The 25,270-nt window shown below is 34.3% G+C and overlaps 1 protein-coding gene across 2 annotated transcripts in view; it reads left to right on the forward strand.

Moving 5' to 3' along the window:
* The first annotated feature begins 362 nt into the window (after window positions 1-362).
* MYEF2 (myelin expression factor 2) overlaps window positions 363-25,270 on the forward strand; it is a 33,320-nt gene continuing 8,412 nt past the window's right edge. The window contains exons 1-14 of one of the 2 annotated variants that reach the window (XM_063091181.1): window positions 363-543; window positions 8,844-9,058; window positions 10,290-10,342; window positions 11,578-11,585; window positions 11,695-11,788; window positions 13,420-13,611; window positions 14,291-14,444; window positions 14,972-15,021; window positions 15,142-15,205; window positions 21,626-21,727; window positions 24,044-24,094; window positions 24,385-24,453; window positions 24,755-24,853; window positions 25,169-25,240. In XM_063091181.1, coding sequence (XP_062947251.1) covers window positions 383-543; window positions 8,844-9,058; window positions 10,290-10,342; window positions 11,578-11,585; window positions 11,695-11,788; window positions 13,420-13,611; window positions 14,291-14,444; window positions 14,972-15,021; window positions 15,142-15,205; window positions 21,626-21,727; window positions 24,044-24,094; window positions 24,385-24,453; window positions 24,755-24,853; window positions 25,169-25,240 — 1,384 coding nt within the window. In that variant the 5' untranslated portion in view covers window positions 363-382. The remainder of the gene's footprint in view (window positions 544-8,843; window positions 9,059-10,289; window positions 10,343-11,577; window positions 11,586-11,694; window positions 11,789-13,419; window positions 13,612-14,290; window positions 14,445-14,971; window positions 15,022-15,141; window positions 15,206-21,625; window positions 21,728-24,043; window positions 24,095-24,384; window positions 24,454-24,754; window positions 24,854-25,168; window positions 25,241-25,270) is intronic. The other variant, XM_063091182.1, reaches the window with a different exon arrangement.

Consider the following 25,270-nt stretch of genomic DNA (forward strand, 5'->3'; position numbering starts at 1 on the left):
TAACCCCGCTATACGTAAGCGAGGACCCCACTGAGTGCCAAGCGACAGGCGGGCTGCTGGTCAGAACCAGACCCCAACCAGGGGCTTCAGGACTGGTCAAACCCTCCCCGGGCAGGTGCAGCGCCAACCGCAGCAACTGCAGCCTGACCCCCGTCCCCCTGCCTCCCCTCCCCAACGCCCCAGCACCCCCACCGCCCTAGCACCCCCGCCGGCTTACACCATCTCCCAGTCGCCCAGCCTCGATCGGTTCTCGCGAGATCCCGGCAACTGAGCGCTCGGGGCCTTTTCAAATCGGGATCCGTTACCGCTTCCCCGGCCGCCGCCATTGTCGCGCTCGGAGCCCCTCAGCGCAGGCGGCCGAGGAGGAGGTAGCGGCGGTGGAATGGCGGACGGCGACAAGAGCGAGGTGCCCGGGGCCACTGGCGACGACAGCCCTCATCAGCAGCCCGCGGAGCCGCCGGGCGAGCCGCGGCGAGAGCCGCACCCCCCGGAGCCGGAGAAGCAGCAGCCGCAGCACAGCAGCAGTTCCAATGGCGTTAAAATGTATTGTCTTTAACTCCCGGGAGCCGGGCGAGGTGGGGGGCGGGGAGTCGGTCGTGGGGCCGGAGTCCGGGCTGGGCCTCGGTGGGGGACTACCGGCCCTCAGGCCCCGGTCCGCCCCCGGGCCGTCGGCGGCGCGAGGAGCAGGTGCAGCCGGAACGCGCCGAGGCCCTTCCCCGCCCGCCTCGGGCCCGGCCTTCTGCAGCCCGGGGAGCCGAGGGTGGGCGCCGGGGGACCGGCACCCCGCCCCGATTGCTAGCCCGAGACCGCAGGGCTCCCCTTCCTCCCTGACTTGGGCAGGAGAACCTTTGAGCAAAGCTCGGCGGCCTCCGCGGTTGGCAGGAAAATGTTCTCCCTTTTGAAGTCCAGTAGTTAGTGTTCATCACTAGGGAGTATCTACGGATGACATCATCGGACATTTTCTCTAAACCACCGAGAACGTATTTGAAAGGAATATCCTATCTCCCCGGCCTGGCCTCATTCTGAGCCTTATAAGTTTAGTGTTTTGATGTTTTCTAAAGTGTGTATTGATTTCTGAGCTGATACATATCGAGCGGAAGTTTAATAATGTGCTGTTAGACTGAGTCCATTGTGTTACCCTTGAATTGGCTAGAGGTACTTTAGAAAGGGGAAAATATGCGTTGTGCGTTCCTTTCCCACCCACCCGGTAATAATTGTCGGTTGTACAGGCTGTTTAAAAAAAAAAAACAAAACTCAGTGTGATGGTCTTAATTTTGGTATAATGGTAAAATAAGATTTTTTTTTAATTGAAGAAAACCCACTACTTTTAAGGTTGCAGCTGTCATCAGTGCTTAGAGAATTTAGTTGACTCAAATCTGTAGTAATTTCTAGTTATGTTGTAGTGAAATGTTATGCTCCCCTTTGTTCTTGTCATGAGGGGGAATATGAATAAAATCAAGCATTTATTTTCATATGCTTAGCTCTTTAAACCTGAAGTTGAAGTATGTTAATAATTTAGTGGAAACATCCTTTTCCGTCTCTCAGTTATGCTTCCGAGTAGAAAGCAATAAACATATGCTCATACTAAAATAAAAAGGGGAAATGTCTTTCTGACTTTGGTATAATCCTTTAGGATAGGCAGCATCTTCTAGGTAAAACAGAGGTGCAGGTATAAGAGATTAGAACCCAGTGGAATTTGTTCCTGTATGGAAAGTGGTGCACCTCAGTAATTGAGGAACCAGAAAGGAAGTGAAGGGCCTGCCAAAATGTGGGATTTGGCACTGAAAATAGAAATGAAAAACAGTGGAATGATAAAAATAGGCTGTTAGTTTGTATCTAAACATGGGTGTACCACCTTTTTCTCCCGAACAAATCTACAGCCTTGAATTACATAGAGAAGCCCTACTATGTTATTATATTATATTGTATTATGTTATTATATTATATTACTAAATTAAGATACTTATAAAATGTTAAGCATTGGAGCAAGGCGAAATGTTCACCTAGTAATTATTTTTATCATATTAGCGGTAAAGACTGGAACTGGGCTTAATTTCCCCCCTCAGCTTTATTGAGGTATAATTGACCAAGATTGTATGTATTTAAGGTGTACAAAGTGATGTTTTGATATATGAATATATTGTGAAACGATTACCACAAACATTAACATATCCATCACCTTGTGTTCTCTCTCTCTTTTTTTTTGTGATGAAAATACTTAAGATGTACTCTCAGCAATTTTCAAGTATACAGTACGTATGTTATTATTGACTGTAGTGACTATACTGTACATTAAGTCTCCAGAACTTATTCATCTTATAACTGAAAGTTTGTACCCTTAAACCAGAATCTCCTCATTTCTCTCACCCCGTGACCTCTGGTAACCACCCTTTACTCTGCTTCTGTGACTTTGAGGTTGTTAGATTTCTGCATGTAAGTGAGATTGTACAGTATTTTTCTCTGCGGCTTATTTCACATAACAAAATGTTCTCCAGGTTCATCCAGGTTGTTGCAAATGGCAAGATTTCCTTCTTTTTAGAGGTGGAGAAATATCCCATTGTGTGTGTTTGTGTGTGTGTAATAGATATGTATACACCACATGTTTTAATACATTATTCTGTCAACAGACACTTAGGTTGTTTACATATCTTGGCTATTGTGAATGTTGCAGTGAACATAAGAGTGCAGATATCTCTTTGAGATAGTGATTTTGTTTCCTTTGGATATATACCCAGAAGTAGGATTTCTGGATGATATAGTAGTTTTATTTTTAATATTCTGAGGAACCTCCATGCTCTTTTCCATTATGGCTGTACCAATTTGCATTCCTACCAACAAGGTATCAGGGTTCCCTGTTCTTTACTTCCTCTCAATACTTGTTATCTTTTGATTTTTTGATGATAGCCATTCTAACAGGTGTGAAGTGATATCTCATTGTGGTTTTGAGTTGCATTTCCCTGATGATTGGTGATGTAGCACCTTTTCATATACCTGTTGGCCATTTGTATGCCTTCGTTGATAAAATGTCTATTCATGGCCTTTTTCCATTTTTCAATCTGTTTTTATTTATTTATTTATTTATTTTGATAATGAGTTGTATGAGTTCCTTATATATTTTTGATATGAACCCCTTATTGGATATATGGTTTGCAAATATTTTCTCTCATATCATAGGTTGCATTTTCATATTGTTGATTGTTTCCTTTGCAGAAATATTTTTAGTTTGATATAGTCCCATGTGTTTATTTTTGCTTTTGTTGGCTGTGCTTTTCATGTCATATCCAAAAAATCCATTGCCAAGACCAATGTCATGGAGCTTTTCCCCTGTGTTTTCTTCTGGGAGTTTTATGGTTTCAGGTGTTATAGTTAAGTCTTTAATCCATTTTGGGTTGATTTTTGTGTGTGTTGTAAAATAAGGATTCAATTTGCTTTTTTTTTTATTGTATGTGGACATCCAGTTTTCCCAACACCATTTATTGAAGGGATTATCCTTTCCCTATTGTGTATTCTTGGTGCATTTGTCAAAGATTAGTTGAGCATATATGTGTGGATATAGTTTTGGGCTTTCTATTTTGTTCCATTGGTATGTGTCTGTTCTTATGCCAGTACCATACTGTTTTGATTACTAGTTTTGTAATATAATTTGAAATCAGGAAGTGTGATGCCTTCAGCTTTGTATTTTGTTCCAGATTGCTTTTAGCTATTCAGGGCCTTTTGTGGTTCTCTACAAATTTTAGGATTGCTTTCTCTATTTCTGTGAAAAATGCTATTGTAGTTTTGATAGAGATTGCATTGAATCTGAAGGTCATTTGGATAGTATGGACATTTTGGCAATATTAATTCTTCTGTTCCATGAACACAGGATATCTTTCCATTTGTCTGTGTCATCCTCAATTTTTTTCATCAGTGTTTTATAGAGTTTACAGATCTTTTACCTTGGTTAAATTTATTCTTAGGTACTTTGTTCTTTTTGATGCTATTGTAAATGGGATTCTGTTGTTGATTTTTTTTGGATAGTTTGTTGTTAGTGTATAAAAATGCAACTGATTTTTGATTTTGCATCTTATAACTTTATTGAATTCGTTTATTAGTTCTAACAATTTTTTGTGGTGTCTTTAAGGTTTTCTATATATATGAGATTACATCATCTGCAAACAGATAATTTTACTTCTTCCTTTCCAATTTTCATGCCTTTTATTTCTTTTTCTTGCCTATTTGCTGTGGCTAGGACTTCCAGTACTACGCTGAATAGAAGTGGTGAGAGCAAGCATTGTTATCTTGTTCCTGATCTTAGAGAAAAGGCTTTCAGCTTTTTGCTGTTGTGTATGATGTTGACTGTGGGCTTGTCATAAATGACCTTATTGTGATGAGGTACATTTCTTCTATATTTAATTTGTTGAGAGTTTTTATCCTGAAAGGATGTTGAATTTTGTCAAATGCTTTTTCTGCATCTATTTAGATGGTCATTTGATTTGGTCATTTGATTTTTTTATCCTTTGTTCTGTTAATGTGGTCTAACACATTTATTGATTTGAAAATTGTTATAGTCAGTTTTGTGTTGCTACAACAGAAATACCTGAGACTGGGTAATATATAAAGGAATTAGGTTTATTTGGCTTAGATTCTGGGACAGCTGCAGCTGGCATGGGCCTCAGGCTGCTTCTACTCGTGGTGGAAAAGTGGCAGGCAGCTGGAGGGTACAAGCAGATCACATGGCAAGAGGAAACAAGAGAGAGGAAGAAAGAGAGAGAGAGAGAGGAGGTGCCAGGGTCCTTTAAACAATCAGGTCTTGCAGGAACTTAATAGAGCGAGAACTCACTCACTACCCCTTCTCCCCCAGTGAGAGCATTAATCCATTCATGAGGGATCTGCTCCCATGACTCAATCAGTTTCCAACACTGCCACATTGGAGATCAAATTTCCACATGAGTTTTGGAGGGGACAGCACATCCAAACTCCATCACAAATGTTGATCTATTCTCGCATCCCTGGGATAAATTCTACTTGACCATGTTATATGATCCTTTTAATGTGCTGTTCAATTCAGTTTGCTAGTATTTTGTTGAGGATTTTTGCATCTGTGTTCATTATGGATATTAACCTGTAATTTTCTTGTAGTGTTCTTGTCTGACTTTGGTATCAGGGTAATGCTGGCCCCGTAAAATGATTTCAAAGAGTCCCTCCTGTTCGGTTTATTGGAGGAGTTTGAAAAGGATTGGTATTAATTCTTAAATGTTTGGTAGAATTCACCAGTGAAGCCATTAGTTCCTTGGTTTTTCTTTGTTGGGAGATTTTTGATTACTTACTCAATCTCTTTTAATCATTATTGGTCTGTTCAGATTTTCTATTCTTTCATGATTCATTCTTGGTGAGTTGTATGTTTCTATGAATTTTTCTATTTCTTCTAGGTTATTCAGTTTATTGGCATACCATTGTTCATTAATAGCCTCTTATGATCCTTTGTATTTCTGTGCTATCAGTTATAACCTCTCCTCTTTTATGAGGGTACTTCAAAAAGTTCATTGAAAGATTTGTATTTTTCAGTTCTGTTGTTCACAGACTTTTTGAAGTACCTTCGTGTTTGTGATTTTATTTGAGTCTTTTTTCTTAGTCTAGTTTAGTCTTTGTCAATTTTATCTTTTCAAAAAAGATAAAATCTTAATCTTTTATATTATCTTTTCTTAATCTTTTATATTGTTCTTCTAGTGTATTTCATTTACTTCTGCTCTGATCTTTGTTATTTTCTTCTTTCTACTAACTTCGGCTCTTGTTCTTTTCTTTTTCCTTAGTAAAGTTAGGTTGTTTGAGATATTTCTTTTTCTTCAAGTAGGTATTTATCACTATGATTTTTCCCTCTGGTAGTTTTCCTCTGGAACTGGGATTAATTTTGGATCTCATACTGTAATATAATACTTTTAAAATCACACATTTAAATTGATGTTAGGTAATTGTTTTTTTTTCCAGAAATTTGTCTTATAATTTGGGTAGGCATAATTAGTCTTAAATGTAGATAATATTTTGTGACTGTTCTAGAGTATTTTAAGTACAGTGGGTGGTGCCTAAATCGTTCAGGAATTAGTACATGGAATTCTGGATATAGTGCCAATATTTTGGTATTATGTAGCACCATTTCCTTAAGAATTTTCACTTATAATTTAGCTTTCTTTTTCATGTATTTATGACATAAGAGTTCAAAAATCATGTAATCATGGCTTAATTTCTTAATCAGATGATCCCTTTAGCCATTAAACTGATATGCCTTCCATAGATAATCTTAATTTACTCATGAGCAGTTCAGTATTTTTAAGATGCTACCAACTGAGGAAAATTTGAAGAAGTTGTTCTCTCTGGTCATCCTTTGTGTAAATATTTAAAAGAAGGTATCCTATATAATATAACTGCTTTTTAATGGAATTGTCAGATTGTTGTAAGCAAATGTTTACAACATCCATGTAACCCCCACCCAGGTCAGGAATAGAACAACATTGAAAGTACTCCAGAACTTTATGTAATTTTCACAATTGGTTTCATCCAGGAGGAAAATAACCAGGGGAAGGGGTATTTATCTAAAGATTATATAGATATCTGTTCACCTGAACCGAGACTTAGTTATTTTACAAGCATTAATTGAATTCAGGCTAGGTCTATTATGTAAATAGGTCGTCCTTTGGGGAATTAAAATGAAGGGTTTGTTCTTCTATCTGCTACACCCAGAAACCAGAGGAAAGGCCTTTGTGCCTTTTGGCTGCCTGCTTCCATTTTCAGAAGTGCTACTCTGTTACATAGGTACTTTACAGAGTTAGACTGTTGAGAAAATCCCGTATAGGCCCTGCCATTTTTGATGAGGGAGTATGTTTGATAATGAAGATGTTGCTGTCGCATGAAAAAGTGGCAAAGCAAATTTGGCCCTAATATTTCTTCCTTGATTTTAACAACTTTTGTGGCAGAAAGTGGTACCATCTTTGCTCAGATGAGTATGGGTTCTTAAATGACTGGTCATTTGTTCAAAAATTACTGTTTATTTTGCATGTTATATACAGTCATGTGTTAGGCGCTGCTGATAGCAGAGCAGATAGTTTTTGATCTCATAGGGTTTATGCACTATGTTTATGTCTGTGTTGTTACCTGGTCAGAAAAGTAGTGCCTCTGAAGTTCACCATATTATGTAACAAGTGACTGCAGTAAGAGGTGTGTGTGGAGCACTGCCATGTATAGACTCCTAGAACTGCTTGTTTTAAAGATATTTTAGAACCTGGATTATGAAACCTGGTTGGTTGTCAGAATTATCCAAGAAGCTTTAAAAATTTAGATTCCTGGGTGTCATTCCCAGAGATTTTTATTTAGTGTATGTTTGTGAAAAATTGCTTTAAAATTAAGGTTTTGTTAATTAAATACTTTAAAATTCACAGTTAGTGATTTAAAAGAAATCTATTGTTACTTCTGTAAAAAAGATTCCTTTTGAAAAGTAATTTGCATTTTTAAATATACTTTTTTTTTTTTTGGTGCCTGGCTGGTATGGGGGTTACAAAACTGTGCTCTCGCAAACTGGACTAACTGGCCAGCCCCTAAATGTACTTCTAAGTCTTGATTCTTATCTATAGGATTTACTCTAAGTATGTACATATATCTTATGGATGATTAGTATATAGCATCATATAGTTGCATTGTGATTACAATCTTAATTAAATTAGTTTTTTTCACCCCAGATTAGGACCTCATTAAGTAGATTTATAGAATTCTGGTTTACATTGTATTTAAGTACTGCTTCCCTCCTCCACCTCATTTCGCATTATAGGCTATGTTACTAATAAAAATGGCAAGATTCTGTGAAGTTCCCTATCCTAGTTTATGGGTTAAAACATAGAAAATGTTAAACATGAAAGTATTAGGATACCTTATAAATTTTCTTTGATCAAAATTGGGAATAGAAAAATTGAGTCTTATGTGAGTGTGTACATATATAGATGTAGATATACAAGGGGTTTTCAAAAAGTTCACGGAAAGATTTGTATTATCTTTAAATTCTGTTTTTCCATGAAGTTTTTGAAGTACCCTTGTATAGACATAGCTATGTACTTTAATTATGTTTTTAAGCAAGGCGAGGAGAAAAATTCTGGGAGAGAAGATTAAATGTCCACATTACAAAGAAATGATTAAGTTTTGGAGTAATGAATATTACCACGATTTGATCTTCACACATTATATGCATGTAATAAAATATAACTCTGTACACCATAAATATGTATAATCAATATGTGTCAATAATAAATAAATAAATATAAAACAAACAGACAAAACTGTTAACCTTTAAGAGATGAACTTTTTTAGGGTAATAATTTTGTTAATTAGTATTTTAGAGTTTTAAATAAGGTCCAGAGAGTTAATTCTCCATTAAAGATGGCAATTTTACATACTGTGGAAATGAAGTACCCCTTACTCCCCATCCCGCTTAGGATCTAATAACATTTACTAAGTAGTATGATGGGAAAAACTGGATGACTTTTTGCATGCTTGTAACTATTTCATATGGAAACAAATGAGGATTGTTAAATGAGAAGTTTGGTCATATGTTCAAACCCTTGCTTTGAGCTTGTAACTATTTCATATGGAAACAAATGAGGATTGTTAAATGAGAAGTTTGTTAATATGTTCAAACTCTTGCTTTGAAATGGCATTGGGTAATTTCAAAGCTATCAGGCTGATTCTCCAGCTGCTTGCTGAGGTCTAGTTTAGTGGAGAGTTTAGAGAAGTGAAGTGATAAATATTAAATATTTAATGTAGACTTGCATTCTTAGAAGCACAACTGAGTTTTATTTTTGTTTGTTTTTATTTTTAATTCATAGGGAGAATGAAGAATCAGTGAAAGAAGAAAAAGAGAAATCTGACTTAAAAGAAAAATCTACAGGAAATAAGAAGGCCAATAGATTTCATCCTTATTCAAAAGACAAGAATTCCAGCACTGGAGAAAAGAAGGGTCCAAATCGTAACAGAGTTTTCATTAGTAACATCCCCTATGACATGAAATGGCAAGCTATTAAAGATCTAATGAGAGAAAAAGGTAACTGTCTCTGAAATAACCCACTGTTGGATAATGTTCATGTAGAAAGGGGCGGGAACTAAGCAAACTTTTTTTTCCTCTGAGCCACACAGACTCAAAAAATTGAATTTTATTTCTTGACATATGAATTAATCTTTTCCTCTTCTTTCACCTGACACAATTTCATAACAAGGTAGTATGGATAAATGAAGTATTTTTCTTTTTGCTATTTTAGTGGGGTAGTAGCGAGCCAGCATATGCATGCCACCAAGAATTTTGTTAAAGTGATTGCTTTGTCTAGTTGAAGTTTTCATAGATTTTTAAAGGACTATTGCATTAGTTAAGCAATACATTTAGCGTGTTAAAGTATGAATAATAAGGTCTGACTTTTTTTTTTCCTAAAAGCTGTTTTGTTATATTATCTTGGTGGAGTCTGGAATCTGGCTGTGGAATTCATTCTGTTTGCATTGTCATGACTGCCATGATGCTGTCTTTGCAGTTCTGTATTAAAATTGCGTTACTGCTGTTGCAGTTTTGTTTTCAGAATAATCTGAAAACCATCTTATATACATGGTTGGTTTTGGGGAAAAATAATTTTAATACTTGATCTTGTAAAAGTTAGTTTTGTTATCTTTTGAAAAATTGAGTTTCAACAGTCCTGTAAACTATGTACTTGGTTTTGAGGCTGATCTCTTCTAATAAATAATAAAAAAAATTTGCATTGGTGTATCTGTTGTAAGGTGACAACTATTTGACTGGTTTTATTCATTGACTTTATTTAGAAAGTGTGTGGCTTGCTGTGAAGCATGACTTGTAAATTTAGTTTACTGATGGCAAACATGATTGAAGACATTCAGGTAGAAAGTCACCTTAAAACAGCTGTTGTGTGTAGGTAGACCAAAGTTATTTGAAAAGTGCTAATGTTGATGTTTTTTAATATGATAGGCTAAGGGACCATTTGTATGTATATGTGCATTTGTTCACCAACTATATCATGCTGGCCAAAATATGATCTGCAGTATGAATTAGGTTAATATGGTTGTTAGCTTTTTTAGAGAATGTGGATGATGTACATTTCTGAAAATTAGTTAAATTTATATAGCCATTGACAGGAGGTATGTTGGTCTGGTTTTGATTGTTGGTGAATAATAGGTGCTTTTCTGTAGAGTTGTGCACAGGTGTGCAGTAAAGCAAGATATTGGTGTTTAAATGTATTGTTTCTTGGTATCTTCCTTTTGTATGTCTTATGTAGTTGGTGAGGTTACATACGTGGAGCTCTTTAAGGATGCGGAAGGAAAATCAAGGGTAAGTGCTGTGGGCAATAATCTGCTTGAGGTTTAAATGTTCCTCAGCAGTTTACTTTTTGTATAATACTTGTACCAGTTTTTGGAAACTTAAGTTTCATTTTGTTTTACTTTATTATGCAAGATTTGAGGCTTTATACTAGTAAGTCTGACACCTATACAAACTAAACTAGTTGCCTGGAAGGGATGGGTTTTGTAAATGCACATAAAGGGCATTCACTTTTCTAATGCTCTAAGGTAATGCTTCTTCTTAGCCAATAAGATTTTAATATAGGATTTTTTTTGTTGTATTTTGATGTCTTCAAGGATATTTTAAAAGTCACTGAATTGATAATATGCCCTAAGAGTTTTATGAGAGAGCTATAGCTTAAAGGTGTTAATGCAGAATGTATTTTTGAAACTTTTACTGAAGAGCTTAAATTTGGTAGCCTATAGGACTACATAAGAGGCAGTGTTCTGACCAATTGGTATAAGTGACCTTGATGATTAAATTAACATAGTAGGAATTAATTAACAGTAGATTTTGATTTTTAACAGCAAGAATGCAATATCCTGAAGAGTACAGTGGAAAGCTCTTGACAATGTTTAATTACATTAGCAAAAACCTGTTGGGTACATGAGAAATAAAAACTTTGTTATCACATTCAAATGGTACTTTGAACAGTAGTCACAAGAAATTATTTTAAAAAATGATTTTACAAATTAGTTTCTTTAGCTTAGGTGATTTTTTTTTTTTAACATACTTACAACTGGATGCTATTAAATTGTGTGCACACAGGTTTGATCTAATACAGAACTTTGTTAAAAATGAAATTAATGATTATTTACTATTTTGATTTTAAGAGTTGAAAAATATATTGTGCACAATACATCTTTTGAAAATATTAGTAACTATGTAAGGATAGGTATATTGGAGCCTTCAGTTATTTCCTTGAATTACTGTTGATTGAATTTGTGTGGCGACATTAGTTTTAACTTAAAGAAAACTCATCTAAAGGTAAAAATATGCTCCAAGCTTGTTACATGCTAGATTCTACTATTTTAAACAGACAAATTAAAAAGTTCATGGAAAATTTGTGGTCACTTGCCTGTTATGTTCTGGAGGTGTAAAAGATGAAAAGAGATTGTATATTGACTGCTTTTAATGACTTAGATGTGCGAATATACCATTAACTTCATCTACTGATCTAAAACTTTCTCTCTTTTGCATATATTGACAACTCTACCTGGATATAGGGTTGTGGGTAAGAATTCTGTTTTGTTTTTTTTTTTTTAAGTATTTCAAATTAAACTTCTAATTGGAAAAAAATCTTAGTACATAACGATTTCCTATAAATTTTTTTTCCCATTAAGTGTGGTTGAATTTAAAGATGAAGAATTTGTAAAGAAAGCACTGGAAACTATGAACAAATATGAACTTAGTGGAAGACCCCTGAATATTAAAGAGGTAAGGTTTCTTATATTTGGAATTTAAATATTTGACTATAACAGCATGCTTTCTTTGGATTTTCATTTTTTGTAATGTATTTGTCTGACTACAACATTTTTTTAGTAGCGTAGATGCATTGTATATTGATGATAGTTTTACTTGTATGTAGAAGTTATTTTGCCCTTAAGAAGTTATTCTATATATTTGATTTATTCTAAGTTGTTACAAACAGAGGCACATAATTTAAAAAAACTTCGCGACCAAGAAATTTAAAGGTGACAAACTTTAGGTGCTGACTTTATTGAATATAGACATTTAAAATTTTTAGATTGTATTGTTTAATGTGAGAAATATACTAGATATTCTTATAGCTGATTATTAAAGTTGCTTAATAATGGAAATACTTTATAGATTTGAATAAAACACAAATCAGTACATAGCAATATGCTTTATTAATGGAAAGCACAAACAACCTAGTTTGAGAAGCATCTTCCCTACTTTGTTGTCCTCCTTCTCCCATAGGTAATCACTATCCTAAATTTTATATTTGTACAAGTTTTTGAATCTTCAGACCTAAAACACTTATTATGTATTAACTTAAAAGTTTTATAGAATTCTTTGATAACATTTATTTTTTTACTTGTGTAATTCTTTTTATTTCTTCATAGTGAAGAAATACGTTGGAAGCCAGAATACCTTTATTTTTGCATTCACCTTTTCACCTTCTACTCTCTCAGCCATCCTAGAGAATTTATTAAAGTCATCCCACCTTAGTTTTATTAGTATCCTCAGACTGAGGTCTGCAGAGTAGAGTTGATTGTGACCTTTAGCATAATCATTTGGTATTGCATATGATAGTCCATCAGTGTGTTTATGTGGTATTTTGTTTATTTGTTTTTGTTTTTTGCATTCCACTTAATGGAGTGAATAAGAAGAACATTTAAACTTGCTTTTTTGGTTTAGTTTAAAGATAGGATATTTATCTTTATAAAATTAATGAACTGAAAAAAAATACAATGTTTAATATCATTCTTCACTTGTACACTTAGCCTTCCTTTATCTTTCCCCTGCCCGCATCTCAGATCATTGTAGAGGAAGGTAAGAGGTTAGAAGGTAGATAATTGTATTTTGTTCAGGAATGAAATTTACGGATTATACTAGGTTCTCTACCCTAATATTCCTGGCTTTTATAAGTCTGTTCTGCTACTGAAAAGCTTTGAATTATTCTGAATTTGACATTCATTCCATTGGGCATCCAGTGGTGAGAATTCACAATTACTGCATTTTGGAAATAAAAGAATCACAGTAAGTACCTCACTCCTCTTTGAGTTATGTGTACTTATTATGTGTATGTGTCATATACTTGCACACTAATGTGAGTGCAAAATTAAACTAATTTCAAGTTCTTAAGTGACTTTAGTGATTGGAAAGAGGTATTTACTGACATCCCTGGAGACTGAAATCTTTTGTCTGTCCACAGGTTTTTATGGATGAGAAAAAATTCTCTGGATGAGAAAAAAAGCTCACTCTTCAAAAGGGTCAATAACTTGAGCCAGATGGGACAGCTACTGTAGAATTTGAAGTCGTTATTTTAATATGTAGATTTATTGATGTATTTAGTGGCATTTAACATTCAATGTGTGTTATAGGATCCTGATGGAGAAAATGCTCGTAGGGCATTGCAACGAACAGGAGGATCTTTTCCAGGAGGACATGTCCCTGATATGGGATCTGGGTTGATGAATTTACCACCTTCCATTCTCAATAATCCAAACATTCCTCCTGAGGTTATCAGTAATTTGCAGGCTGGTAGACTTGGTTCCACAATTTTTGTTGCTAATGTAAGTTTAAGCTTTAGTCTAAAATTTTGTCATTCAGACACTTAGTTCTAATCATTAGATTATTTAATTAGATGAATGGGTTATAGGTTTGCAGAGCATTTTGCTTATTTTTTGGTAAAGTAAGTGAAATGTAATTATTGTAAACTCGAATGTAATTTAAGTATACATATGAGGTTAGAATTTTAAATACAACTATTTAGGAATTTTAAATAGAACTGTGGAATCTATAAACATTTAAGCAGTTCTTGAAATTAATACTTTAATTATATGTTTTTGTTCATATTGGTAAATGGGTTTCTTTCTTGTAGGCTTGATATTTGTGAATGTGTATGTTGTAGTTGGTTTGTTACTTGTTCTAAGCTTTTGAGTCAGTGAAATTGATAATACTTTCCAAAACCTGAATTTCTTTTGATAAAAATAGATGTGCAAGTTTCAAATATACAAACAGGTTGAGCAGTTGAGAGATGATTTTGAGAGTTAAAAAGAATAATAAGGCACTATGTAGATGGAGCTTAACTGATTTTAAACTACTCAAGATTTTTTTATTTGAACATTATTGATATATTGTTGAACAAGAATTATAGTTCTTTGTAGTTCTGAGAGTTTAGAAAAGATACTTTTGTATTTATAAATGGGAGAGGGATTTATTAGATATGTAACTATATAATTTTATGTTAAGCTTGACTTCAAAGTTGGTTGGAAGAAGCTAAAGGAAGTGTTCAGCATAGCTGGAACTGTAAAGCGGGCAGATATTAAAGAAGACAAAGATGGCAAGAGCAGAGGAATGGGCACTGTCACTTTTGAGCAAGCAATTGAAGCAGTTCAAGCGATATGTATCCTGATTTACATTTTAGCGTTATATAATGAGGTTGAAGAAGCTTGATACCATTTTGTGGGGGTCATAGAATTTAAGGTTGCCTGGCTTAGAAATGTATGTTAGACTTTAGTCTCCAGCACATAAGACCTTTACTATGTCCAAGTACTAAAGTCACTCTTAAAACTTGAATTAGCCATATTGTACAGGGGTGGTATGAAGGTTTTTTCTACTCTCTCTTCGTATCACAACTAATTATATGTGTACATACTTTGACAGTTATATAATACATTGTACATTAATGCAGTTGCTTTAAATGAGACCTTATTTTTCTTTTTTCAATGGTTGAATTAAAAGAATATGTCTAATTTATAAAATAAAACTATAAAGCAAAGAATTAATTTTTCTTTGACTATAGATGAGTAAATGTTAAAGATGTTAATTAAAATATTAGGGTTAGACTCTAAGTAAGACTATTAAAATACAGTTTGTACTTAAGTGTAATTTGTAGTCGTCTTAACTGGCTTTCCTTGACTGAACCAACAGCTATGTTCAATGGGCAGTTTTTATTTGATAGACCTATGCATGTGAAAATGGTGAGTTCCTGTATATCACTTCAATCCTCCAACCTCTTCAAATCTTTTATCTGCTGTCATCTAAGTTACAATTCTTTTCAGTAATGTATTAACCATGTAATAAACTTTTTTTGCAATTAGGATGACAAGTCTGTCCCTCATGAAGACTACCGTTCACATGACAGTAAAACACCACAATTACCACGTAAGTAAAAGCTATTATTAGAAACACACTATTCTTTTTCAATTTTATTATATACTAAGCAAAACTCTTTATTTTGATGCTTACATCCTACCTTGCTCACAGTTTGGGGTTAGTTTGGAGTTACAGCGATAGTTTGGTGCTATTTATTCAGAAGATTGAGAAGATAGATGTTATGTGCCTTTTTTTTTTCCTTTTTGGTAGTTTTTCTTGACTATATAAGCAATAAATACTAAAATATTTGGTAAGTTCATACACATGAGGGAAAGAAGTCCCTTGTAATTTCACTATCCACAAGTAATAATTATAACATTTTTGTGTGTTTTCTTTCTTCTATGTATATTTTTTTATGTAGTTGTGAACTACCATGTAAATAATTGTGGTTTTTTTGTTTGTTTGTTTAACTTAGAGTATAAGTGTTTTTCTATGTTGAAAATTCTTTCCAGGTATTTTTATTGGTAGTATAATAGTCTACCTTATAGATGCTTCCTAACTATTTCCCTGTTATGTATTTTCGGTGTTTAACTTTTATTTCTTTAATAACCAGCAGATTAACTTATAGCATTTTTTTATGCAAATCTTTGTTATGTTTTTGGTTATTTCCTTAAGATAGATATCCTGAAGTAGATTTAAGGACAGGGTCTCAAGGTATACCTATTGATTAGTATTATCAAATTGTTTTCCAAAGAATTGTAAAACAACAGTGTAATGTATTTAACAATCTGTGTCTCAATGCCCCATCTGAAAAATGGGAATAACGATAGTACCTACTTCCTTGCATTGGCACGAGTATTACTAAGTTGATGCATGAAAAGCCCTTAAAACAGTTCTGGCATAATGTAAGCACTCAATAAAATTGCTCTTGTTCTTAGTGTTTCACTGCACCCTCTCTGGTTATTATTAAAGTTTTCATTGTAAAATATTTTAAACATACAGATGAAAATAAAATTATTTGTTTAGCTGTCATATGCCATATTTGTTTTAGATATTGTTTAAATAAAATTTTACAGATGAAGTGAAGATTTCTCCTCTCTCCTACCGACTTCCCAACACATACCTTACCCAGAGGAAACAACTTATAAATAGTGTTTGTCATTTAGGTTTTAATAATTTGATTACACATTTTTACATCCAGAAAACATATGTAATTGTTTTGCTGGATTTAAAATTTGGTGTAAGTGACATCATATCATATATATTATTCTGTAACTTGCTGTTTTTTGTTTAAAATTGTTTTTGAGATTCATTTATGTTGGTAGCTCTAGTTTTTTCATTTTTAACTGCTAATATCACATTTTATACATTTTTCTATTTTTTAGGCTCTTCTAATTTTCAGTTATCAGAAACAATACTGAATTGGGGAGTGTTTGTTTTGTTTCCTATTAGAATTATCTGTTCTCTTAATATTTGCTAGAAGTTATGTGTAAAACTATCTGGCCTTCAAGGATTGTTTTAGGGAAGATTTTTAGTTAGTAATTGTTCATATTTTCTATTGCATCTTGAGTCAGTTTTGCTAATTTTTTTTTCTAAGGATTTTTCCATTTTCGTCCGTTTTCAGATTTACTGGTGTAAAATTGTGTCTTTTAAATTTCAGCTACATTTATGGTTCAGTTATCCTATAAATTCCAAAGGTTTGCAATTTCTCTTTTTTTCTTGGTTTTCCTTGATATTTGTCGGTTTTATTAGTGTTTTCATAGAAGTGAATTTTGTTTTCTGTATCTTTGATTTCTGCTCTTAGTAATTCCTTCCTGCTATTTCTTTGGGTTTAGTCTCTTATTTTTTTTCCCAACTCCTTAAGTTGAATGCATATTACTTTAGTAATTTGCAGTCTCTCTTTTCCAATGAACAGTTATGGCTGTAAATTTAGCTGCTGTACACAGGTTTTGATATGGAGTGTTTTTATTGTGATTTAGTTTTTATAGTATTTAAAATTATTATGATTTCTTCTTTAGTCATGTATTATTTGAAAATATAATTTTTGAATTTCCAAATGCAAAAGTTTTCTTATTAATTTCTAACTTAACTTTAGTGTGGTCAGAGAATATGGTCTGTGTCATTATAATTCTTTGGAATTATTTTGGACTCACGTTATGGATGGCCTACCATTTTTTAAAGTATTCTGGGTGTGCTTGGTGAGTGCAGTGTGTACTATATATGTCTGTTATATAAGTGTGTTAATCATTTAAATTTTCTTATATCCTTACTATTAATTTTGTCTGCTTGTGCTATCAATTACTGAGAAATGTGTATGGTAAGATCTCCCATTAGAATGGTGGATTTGTCCATTTTTTTCCTGTTTTTACTTAAATTTTTTGAAGCTAACTTAGTAGGTGCATCCAAGATTAGAATTGATACATTTTCCTAGTGAATCAAAAATATTATCATTATAGAATGATTTTATCTGTATTAAAATTACCTGTAAGTCTATTGTCTAATATTAATGTAAGTACAAGAGCTTTATTTTGTTGCCTGATACATTTTTCCTATCCTTTTATTTTCCACTGTTTTAGATGTGCCCCTTATAAACAGCATTATAGCTGGGACTAGATTTAAAAAAAAATCAGTTTCACAGTCTTTTTCATGAAATCAAAGAGTTTACTTTTATTTGTTTATTTGGACTAATTTTCATTATCTTATTTTGTGTTCCATTTTCTACTTTGTACAAATATTTATCTTTCTCCGAGCTCTATTTTTCAGTGGTTATCCTAGATATTTAATATATCTGTATAAAGCCTGAAATTAATAATTATTCTTACTAAATAGTAGAGTGATCTTTGAATGCTTTAATTCTAACCACTTTCCTACTTAATTGTATGCTGTTATTGCTGAGTGTTTTAGTTCTATATTGATTTTTTTTAAATTTTATTTTTATTTTTTAAATTTACTTTAATTTAGTCTATATACTATGTGGTTGATTACTGTGACCCATTACCGAAACCTCCCTCCCTCCTCCTTCTTCCCCCTCCCTCCCAACAACTTCATATCTGTTCGCTTGTCTTATCAACTTCAAGGAATTGTAACTGTTGTGTCTTCTTCCCTCCCCCTCCAGTTTATTTGTGTATTTATTTATTTATTTTTATCTCCCACAAATAAGTGAGAACATGTGATATTTCTCTTTCTGTGCCTGACTTGTTTCACTTAATATAATTCTCCGTAGGTCCATCCATGTTGTTGCAAATGGCAGTATTTCATTCTTTTTTATAGCAGAGTAGTATTCCATTGTGTAGATATACCACATATTCCATAGCCACTCATCTGATGATGGACATCTGGGCTGGTTCCAGCTCTTAGCTATTGTAAATAGTCCTGCAGTGAACATTGGAGAACAGGTATACCTTCGACTTGATGATTTCCATTCCTCTGGGTATATTCCCAGCCGTGGGATAGCTGGGTCATATAGTAGATCTATCTGCAATTGTTTGAGGAACCTCCATACCATTTTCCATAGAGGCTGCACCATTTTGGAGTCCCACCAACAATATGTGATAGTTCTTTTTTCTCTGCAAGCTCACCAGCATTTATCATTCACAGTCTTTTGGATATTAGCCATCCTAACTGGGGTGAGATGGTATCTCAGTGTGGTTTTGATTTGCATTTCCTGAATGCTGAGTGATGTTGAGCATTTTTTCATGTGTCTGTTGGCCATTTGTATATCTTCCTTTGAGATGCCTATTTAGCTCTTTTGCCCATTTTTTAATTGGGTTACTTGTTTTTATATCCCATGCTATTGGATTGGAAGAATCAACATTGTGAAAATGTCCATACTACCCAAGGTGATATACAAATTCAGTGCAATCCCCATCAGAATTCCAATGACATTTTCTGAGAAATGGAAAAAACTACTCAGACATTTATATGGAATAACAAAAGACCACACATAGCCAAAGCAATTCTGAGCAAAAAAAATAAAGCTGAAGGCATAACACTACCTGACTTTAAACTATACTACAAAGCTATAAGAACCAAAACAGCATGGTACCAGCATAAAAACAGACACACTGATCAATGGAATAGAATAGAGAATCTAGAAATCAACCCACACACCTACAGCCATCTGGTCTTTGACAAAGGCACCAAGATGGGGAAGAGACTGCCTCTTCAGCAGATGGTGCTGGGATAACTGGATATACATATACGGGAGAATGAAACTAGACCCATACCTCTCACCATGTACTAAAATCAACTCAGAATGGATTAAGGAATTAAATATACACCCTGAAACAGTAAAACTTCTTAAAGAAAACATAGGAGAAAACACTTCAGGAAGTAGGACTGGGCACAGACTTCATGAATACCACCCCAAAAGCACGGGCAACCAAAGGAAAGATAAACAAATGGGATTATATCAAACTAAAAAGCTTCTGCACAGCAAAAGAAACAATTAACAGAGTTAAAAGACAGCCAATAGAGTGGGAGAAAATATTTGCAAAATATACATCTGACAAAGGATTAATATCCAGAATATACAAAGAACTTGCTTTTTTTTTTCAGTCCCACAATTAGACATAATTATTTTTTTCCATTTTCTTGTCTCATTATTCCTCTGCTTTCACAGACTCTGGCACTAACATTTTTTCCTCTGAAGCATGTATTTTAGAAGCTCTTTTAATGAGGATCTGTTATTAGAAAATTCTCATGATTTTGGTTTTTCTGTAAATATCTTCAAAGATAGTTTCACTGGTTATATGCTTTAAGATTGATAGTTATTTTCTCTCAGTATTTTCAAAACATTCTATACAGTGTTCTGGTGTCCATTGTTGCTATTAAGTCAGCTATCTGTTGGATTGTCTTTTCTTTATAGGTGGTCTGTGTTGTTCATATAGCTGATTTTAAGATCTTTGTCTTTGGTGTGTAGTTTTACTAGAGTGTGGGTGTGGATTACTATTTACTGGCTTTCCCAATCTGAGAATTCAGTTTTTAAAAATAAATTCTGGAGAATTCTCAGCCATGTGTCTTTGAATATTGCAGTCTTTCTCCCTTTCCCCAAGTTTACTTAATCTGTCATCACTCAAGATCCTAGCTTTATGTATGGGCTCCTAATTTACTTTTCCGCTGTTAATACTCTTCTGTGTATTTAGAGAAAACCTATCCTAGTACGTTCATAGTTTTATATGATATGTATTCTAGAGATTTACATTTCTATATACTCTTCTCTATTGAGATATATGAACTTAAACAACTTTGACAGAATCAGTTTGTTGAAGCTAAGTCAATCATTATTAACACCCTTCTCCATTTTTTCTCTTTCCTTCCCTCTCTCTTTTCCTTTGCTCAGATTATTATAACTTGGCAAGCCTCTTCATTTCCCTAGCCTCTGATATTCTTACTTTTTCGTAAAAACAGGATTTCCCAAATCCGTTTTGATTTATTTTCTTCCAAGACATGGGATTGGCCAGCCTTCAAGGTGTCCTGGTTCCTTTTAGGGAAGAATGATACCAGAGATGAACATATTGCTGTATGGTGTACCCATAAGCATTGGTGGTGGTCCACTGTGCTGCTGCTTCCCAGGTGGATCATTTTTGGGGACTGAGTGGGAAAATGATACTTCCTGCGCATTGAACTTTACAATTTAATACAACATGCATCTGTAGTCTAATTAAAAAAAAAATTGAATATAGTATATGGTTTTCTCAGTCCCTAAGACTTAGTAATGCTACTTTGACTAGTAGAATAAAACAATAGATTTAGTAGAATAAAACAATCCCCAACCAAATATTAATTAGTTTTACTGTTTTTAAGGTCATCAAATTGTACTTCTTAACGTCTATTTGCAACTAATTTAATTAGTTTATTTTAAAAGAGGTAGTAAAATGATTGCTGGATTTAGAGACAGAAGACTTCTAGTCTTAGTTTAATCACATAGCTAAATGACATTGTGCAAGTAACTTAAGATCTCAGATTTCATCATCAATGAATCATAGATAGGGAAACACTTAAGGTACTATATAATGTAAGTAAATATTTATGTCAATGATAAAACTAGACTATGTAATATTTGCTTTATTAAGTAGTATGTTTTCATGTTTGTTGACTTTTTAGTTTAACTTGAACCATTGTAAAAGTAATTCTGAGATTTTAGGTGGTTCTACAAATGTGGGCAAGATGCTTATTTCAGATAAATATGCCATTTACAAGGTCATGATATTATTCAAAATCCTCTTGGTGTTTCATTAGTCCTTTCAGTATGCCTTTAAGTGGGATGTACGATGGACCTACATCATAAAATACTTCTCATTAATTAATGGCATTATGGTTAATCCTCAGTGTGCTGCTCTCTAAATTAAAACAAAAACCAGTGCTCTTATTTGCAAATTTGCAGAATTTTAGAGGTACTACTATAGGCATATAACTTTGAAGAGATTTTAGTGCCAGTTAATGAATCGTATGTGGATCTTAGTAACATTGTTCTCATTTGTGTTTTAGGTGGTCTTGGAGGCATTGGAATGGGACTTGGTCCAGGTGGACAGCCTATTAGTGCCAGCCAGTTGAACATAGGTGGTGTAATGGGAAATTTAGGTCCAAGTGGTAAGTGTTCTGACCTTTTAAATAGTTTAAAATGATACATTTGCTAGATAATAAAGATTACATTTACTAGTCTATAATATGTTTAAAGAACTCTCGTTTATAGTTAGATATTTTAGGATGTCACTTCAGTCTGAAAAAGGAATAAGACCTTAAGAGCAGCTAACATGAAAGAGGGTAGGCATAGGTCAAGAGGGTTTCTCTTGGGTATGCTGTGTTGTAGCTAGCCTCTTAGCACTGTGAATTTTGAAATGTCTTTAAGGCAGAAAAGGAATGCTGAACACGGGGTGGCTGGTTAAGCTCAGTTGGTTAGAGCACAGCCTTGTAACACCAAGGTTGCAGGTTTGGATCCCCATACCAGCCAGCTGCCAAAAAAAAAAAAAAAAGAGAGAGAGAATGCTTAACACAGTATCTTGTATATCGTGGATATATAGTATTTATGGAATGGTTGAAATACTACCATTGGCAACTTAAATTTGTATGAAGTAGTCCCCCCTCATCTGCAGTTTCAGTAACCTGTGGTCAGTTAGTTCAAAGATATTAAATGGAATCAGTTCAAAGATAGATGGAAAATTCCAGAAATAAATAATTCATAAGTTTAAATTGTGTACTATTCTGAGTAACTTGATGAAATCCTGTGCTATCCTACCCCATCCTGCCCTGGATGTAAATCACTCCTTTGTCCAGCCTACCCATGTTGTATGCAATCTCTTCCCCTTAGTCACTTAGTTGCCATCTTGGTTATCAGATCTACTATTGGGGTGTCACAGTGCTTGTGTTCAAGTAACCCTTATTTTACATAATAATGGCCCTAAAGCAGAAGAGTAGTGATGCTGGCAATTAAGATATGCCAAAGAGAAGCTGCATAGTGCTTGCTTTAAGTGAAAAGGTGAAAGTTCTTGACTTAAGAAAAAAATTGTATGCTGAAGTTGCTAAGATCTGTGGTAAGAGCGAATCTTCTCTCCATGAAATTGTGAAGAAGGAAAAAGAAATTAATGCTGGTTCTGCTACCATACTTCAGACTACAAATGTTATGGCCACAGTGTGTGATAAGTGCTTAGTTAAGATGGAAAAGGCTTTAAGTTTGTGAATGGAAGATGTGAACAGAAACGTGTTCTGATTGATGGCAATTGGTGCTATCTGCGGTTTTATGCATCTACTAGGGGTCTTGGAACGTATTCCGCATGGACAAGGGGGGACTACTATATCTAGTTGGGAAGGCAGCTTTTCAGGTAGCTATTTGGCCTCTTATAGTTTATCCTTGGAGACTTGTTTTCAAATTTTTTGGTGTCAGGACCCTTTTATACTCTTAAAATTTGTTGAGGACCCCAAAGTACTTTTGTTTATATGGTTATATTTGTCAATATTTACTCTACTATAAATGAAAACTTAAAAATTAAAAAATTACATATGTATTTAAAAATAATAATAAACCCATTATGTGTTAACTTACATATAATTTCTAAGAAAATAAAGTATTTTCTGATACAAAGAAATTCGTGAGAAGAGTGGCATCGCTTTACCTTTTTGCACATCTCTTTAATGTTTGGCTTAACACAAGACAGCCATGCTGTTATATCTGCTTCCGCATTCGGTTTGTTGCACTATCATACATCATGTAGTCTCTGCAAAATTATTACACTTTATATTCATGAGATGAGAGTAAAACAACCAAATAATGCTTCGTAATATTTGATGACTTAGATAGTTTTGGCCTATTGGAATCTCAAGGGTCCTCACATCATGCTTTGAGAACTAATGTTTTAATTGATGGACTAATAATGCTATCAGATGTCTACTTTTGTTGAAATAATATAGTCACACTTTAAATTATGAAAATAGTTATGGTAATCATTCTGATTCAAATAGATTTTCTCCCTTACACTTAGGCTGTTATACTACCCACCCTCTTAAACATGTACTATTATATTTTTTAATTTTTTGCTACTCCCTAAACTGCTATGTTTAGAGGAGTCTTTACTTTCTGGCCTGATCTCTAAATCTGCTATAGTGATATTTCTGTGTCTGTTTTGAAAAAAAGTGAATGATTACCAAGTCCTGGATGTTCTCTCACTGAATATTGTAGGTGTGAATTTTACTTTCTTGTCTAATATACGTTCAAAGAGACCTTTTTGAAGACTAATGATTAGACAATTGCTATGGCATAGCATTTCCAACCATCCCTCCTGTACCCTGCTGTTTCTCTAGTGTTCCATTGTGGCTAGACCAGTGGTATCTATTTTGCTATAATGCATTATGTCATTCTTTAGTGATAAAAATAAAATTTACTGAAAGTACGTACTGTGTATTTTATTTGAGGTATGGGAATGGATGGTCCAGGTTTTGGAGGAATGAATAGAATTGGAGGAGGTATGTATAAGCATTTGTTTTTTGTATGTACCCATCGCCATTTTTAATAAAGTAGAAACTGTGTTGAAAATTCCGAGGGAAGAAAAGTCATGGTTTATTGTTGGCTCGTGTTCTAAAGGCTGCTAGCAGAAATCGAGCCCAGTATATACTTAAGGGAAGGTGATGTGTTAAGAAGTAGCTGCACAGGGTAGGGTGGAGGAACAGCTTACTGGTGCAGCTTAATATTTACAAAATGTACTTGCAGCTATGTAACTGACAGTCAAATCTCAAAATTAATCTTTATTCCATAGGAATTGGGTTTAGTGGTCTGGAAGCAGTGAATAGCATGGGAGGATTTGGAGGAGTTGGCCGAGTGGGAGGTAGGTAAATGTATACAGTGGGATGTGTGTGCTACATTTAGTGTTCCCTGTTATTATAATCCCCCCCACCCTTCACTTAGAAGTGGGTGCTATAGATGTCTTCAGAGGGCATATGGGAACTAGGGGTAAGGCCAGGCATGATGGGATGGCGATAGTACGTGTGCCATGTGTGAGGTAAGTTAGGTAAATCACGGACTGTTTTGTGACTTTTGCTGTCTTTTCAGTTTAGATATTTTCCTGAATGGTTTACCATGCATTGATATGCTTGAAAAAGGGTTAATTTGTTGCACGACTTTTTCAGAGCTATACCGTGGTGCGATGACTAGTAGCATGGAACGAGATTTTGGACGTGGTGATATTGGAATAAATCGAGGCTTTGGAGATTCCTTTGGTAGACTTGGTAGGGCTGGCTGCATACTTCTTTTCCTTTTGCAGGTTATATTTTTCAAAATTTGTTATCTCTTTTTTTTTTTATCTCTTTTTTTTGAGAAATCAGAAATTTATAATGTTTTATACAATACATTAACTAAAGAAAATATTTTAGGGATTTTAATGTACTCGTTCTCTTTTTCAGTATCTTACATATTTGAACCCTATTTCCAGAAAATTTTGTACTTTTCAGTCATTGTACATCTTCTGAGAGCATAGTACCTTGAGAATTTTAAAGTATGATTATTTAAATTAATTAGTATATTATTTTTCCATCCTTGTTTAGGCAGTGCAATGATTGGAGGGTTTGCAGGAAGAATAGGAGCTTCTAACATGGGTCCAGTAGGATCTGGAATAAGTAGGTTTAAATTTTACTAGAATTTATTCA

This window comes from Cynocephalus volans, chromosome 3 (genome assembly GCF_027409185.1).
Source record: "Cynocephalus volans isolate mCynVol1 chromosome 3, mCynVol1.pri, whole genome shotgun sequence".
Taxonomy (NCBI): domain Eukaryota; kingdom Metazoa; phylum Chordata; class Mammalia; order Dermoptera; family Cynocephalidae; genus Cynocephalus; species Cynocephalus volans.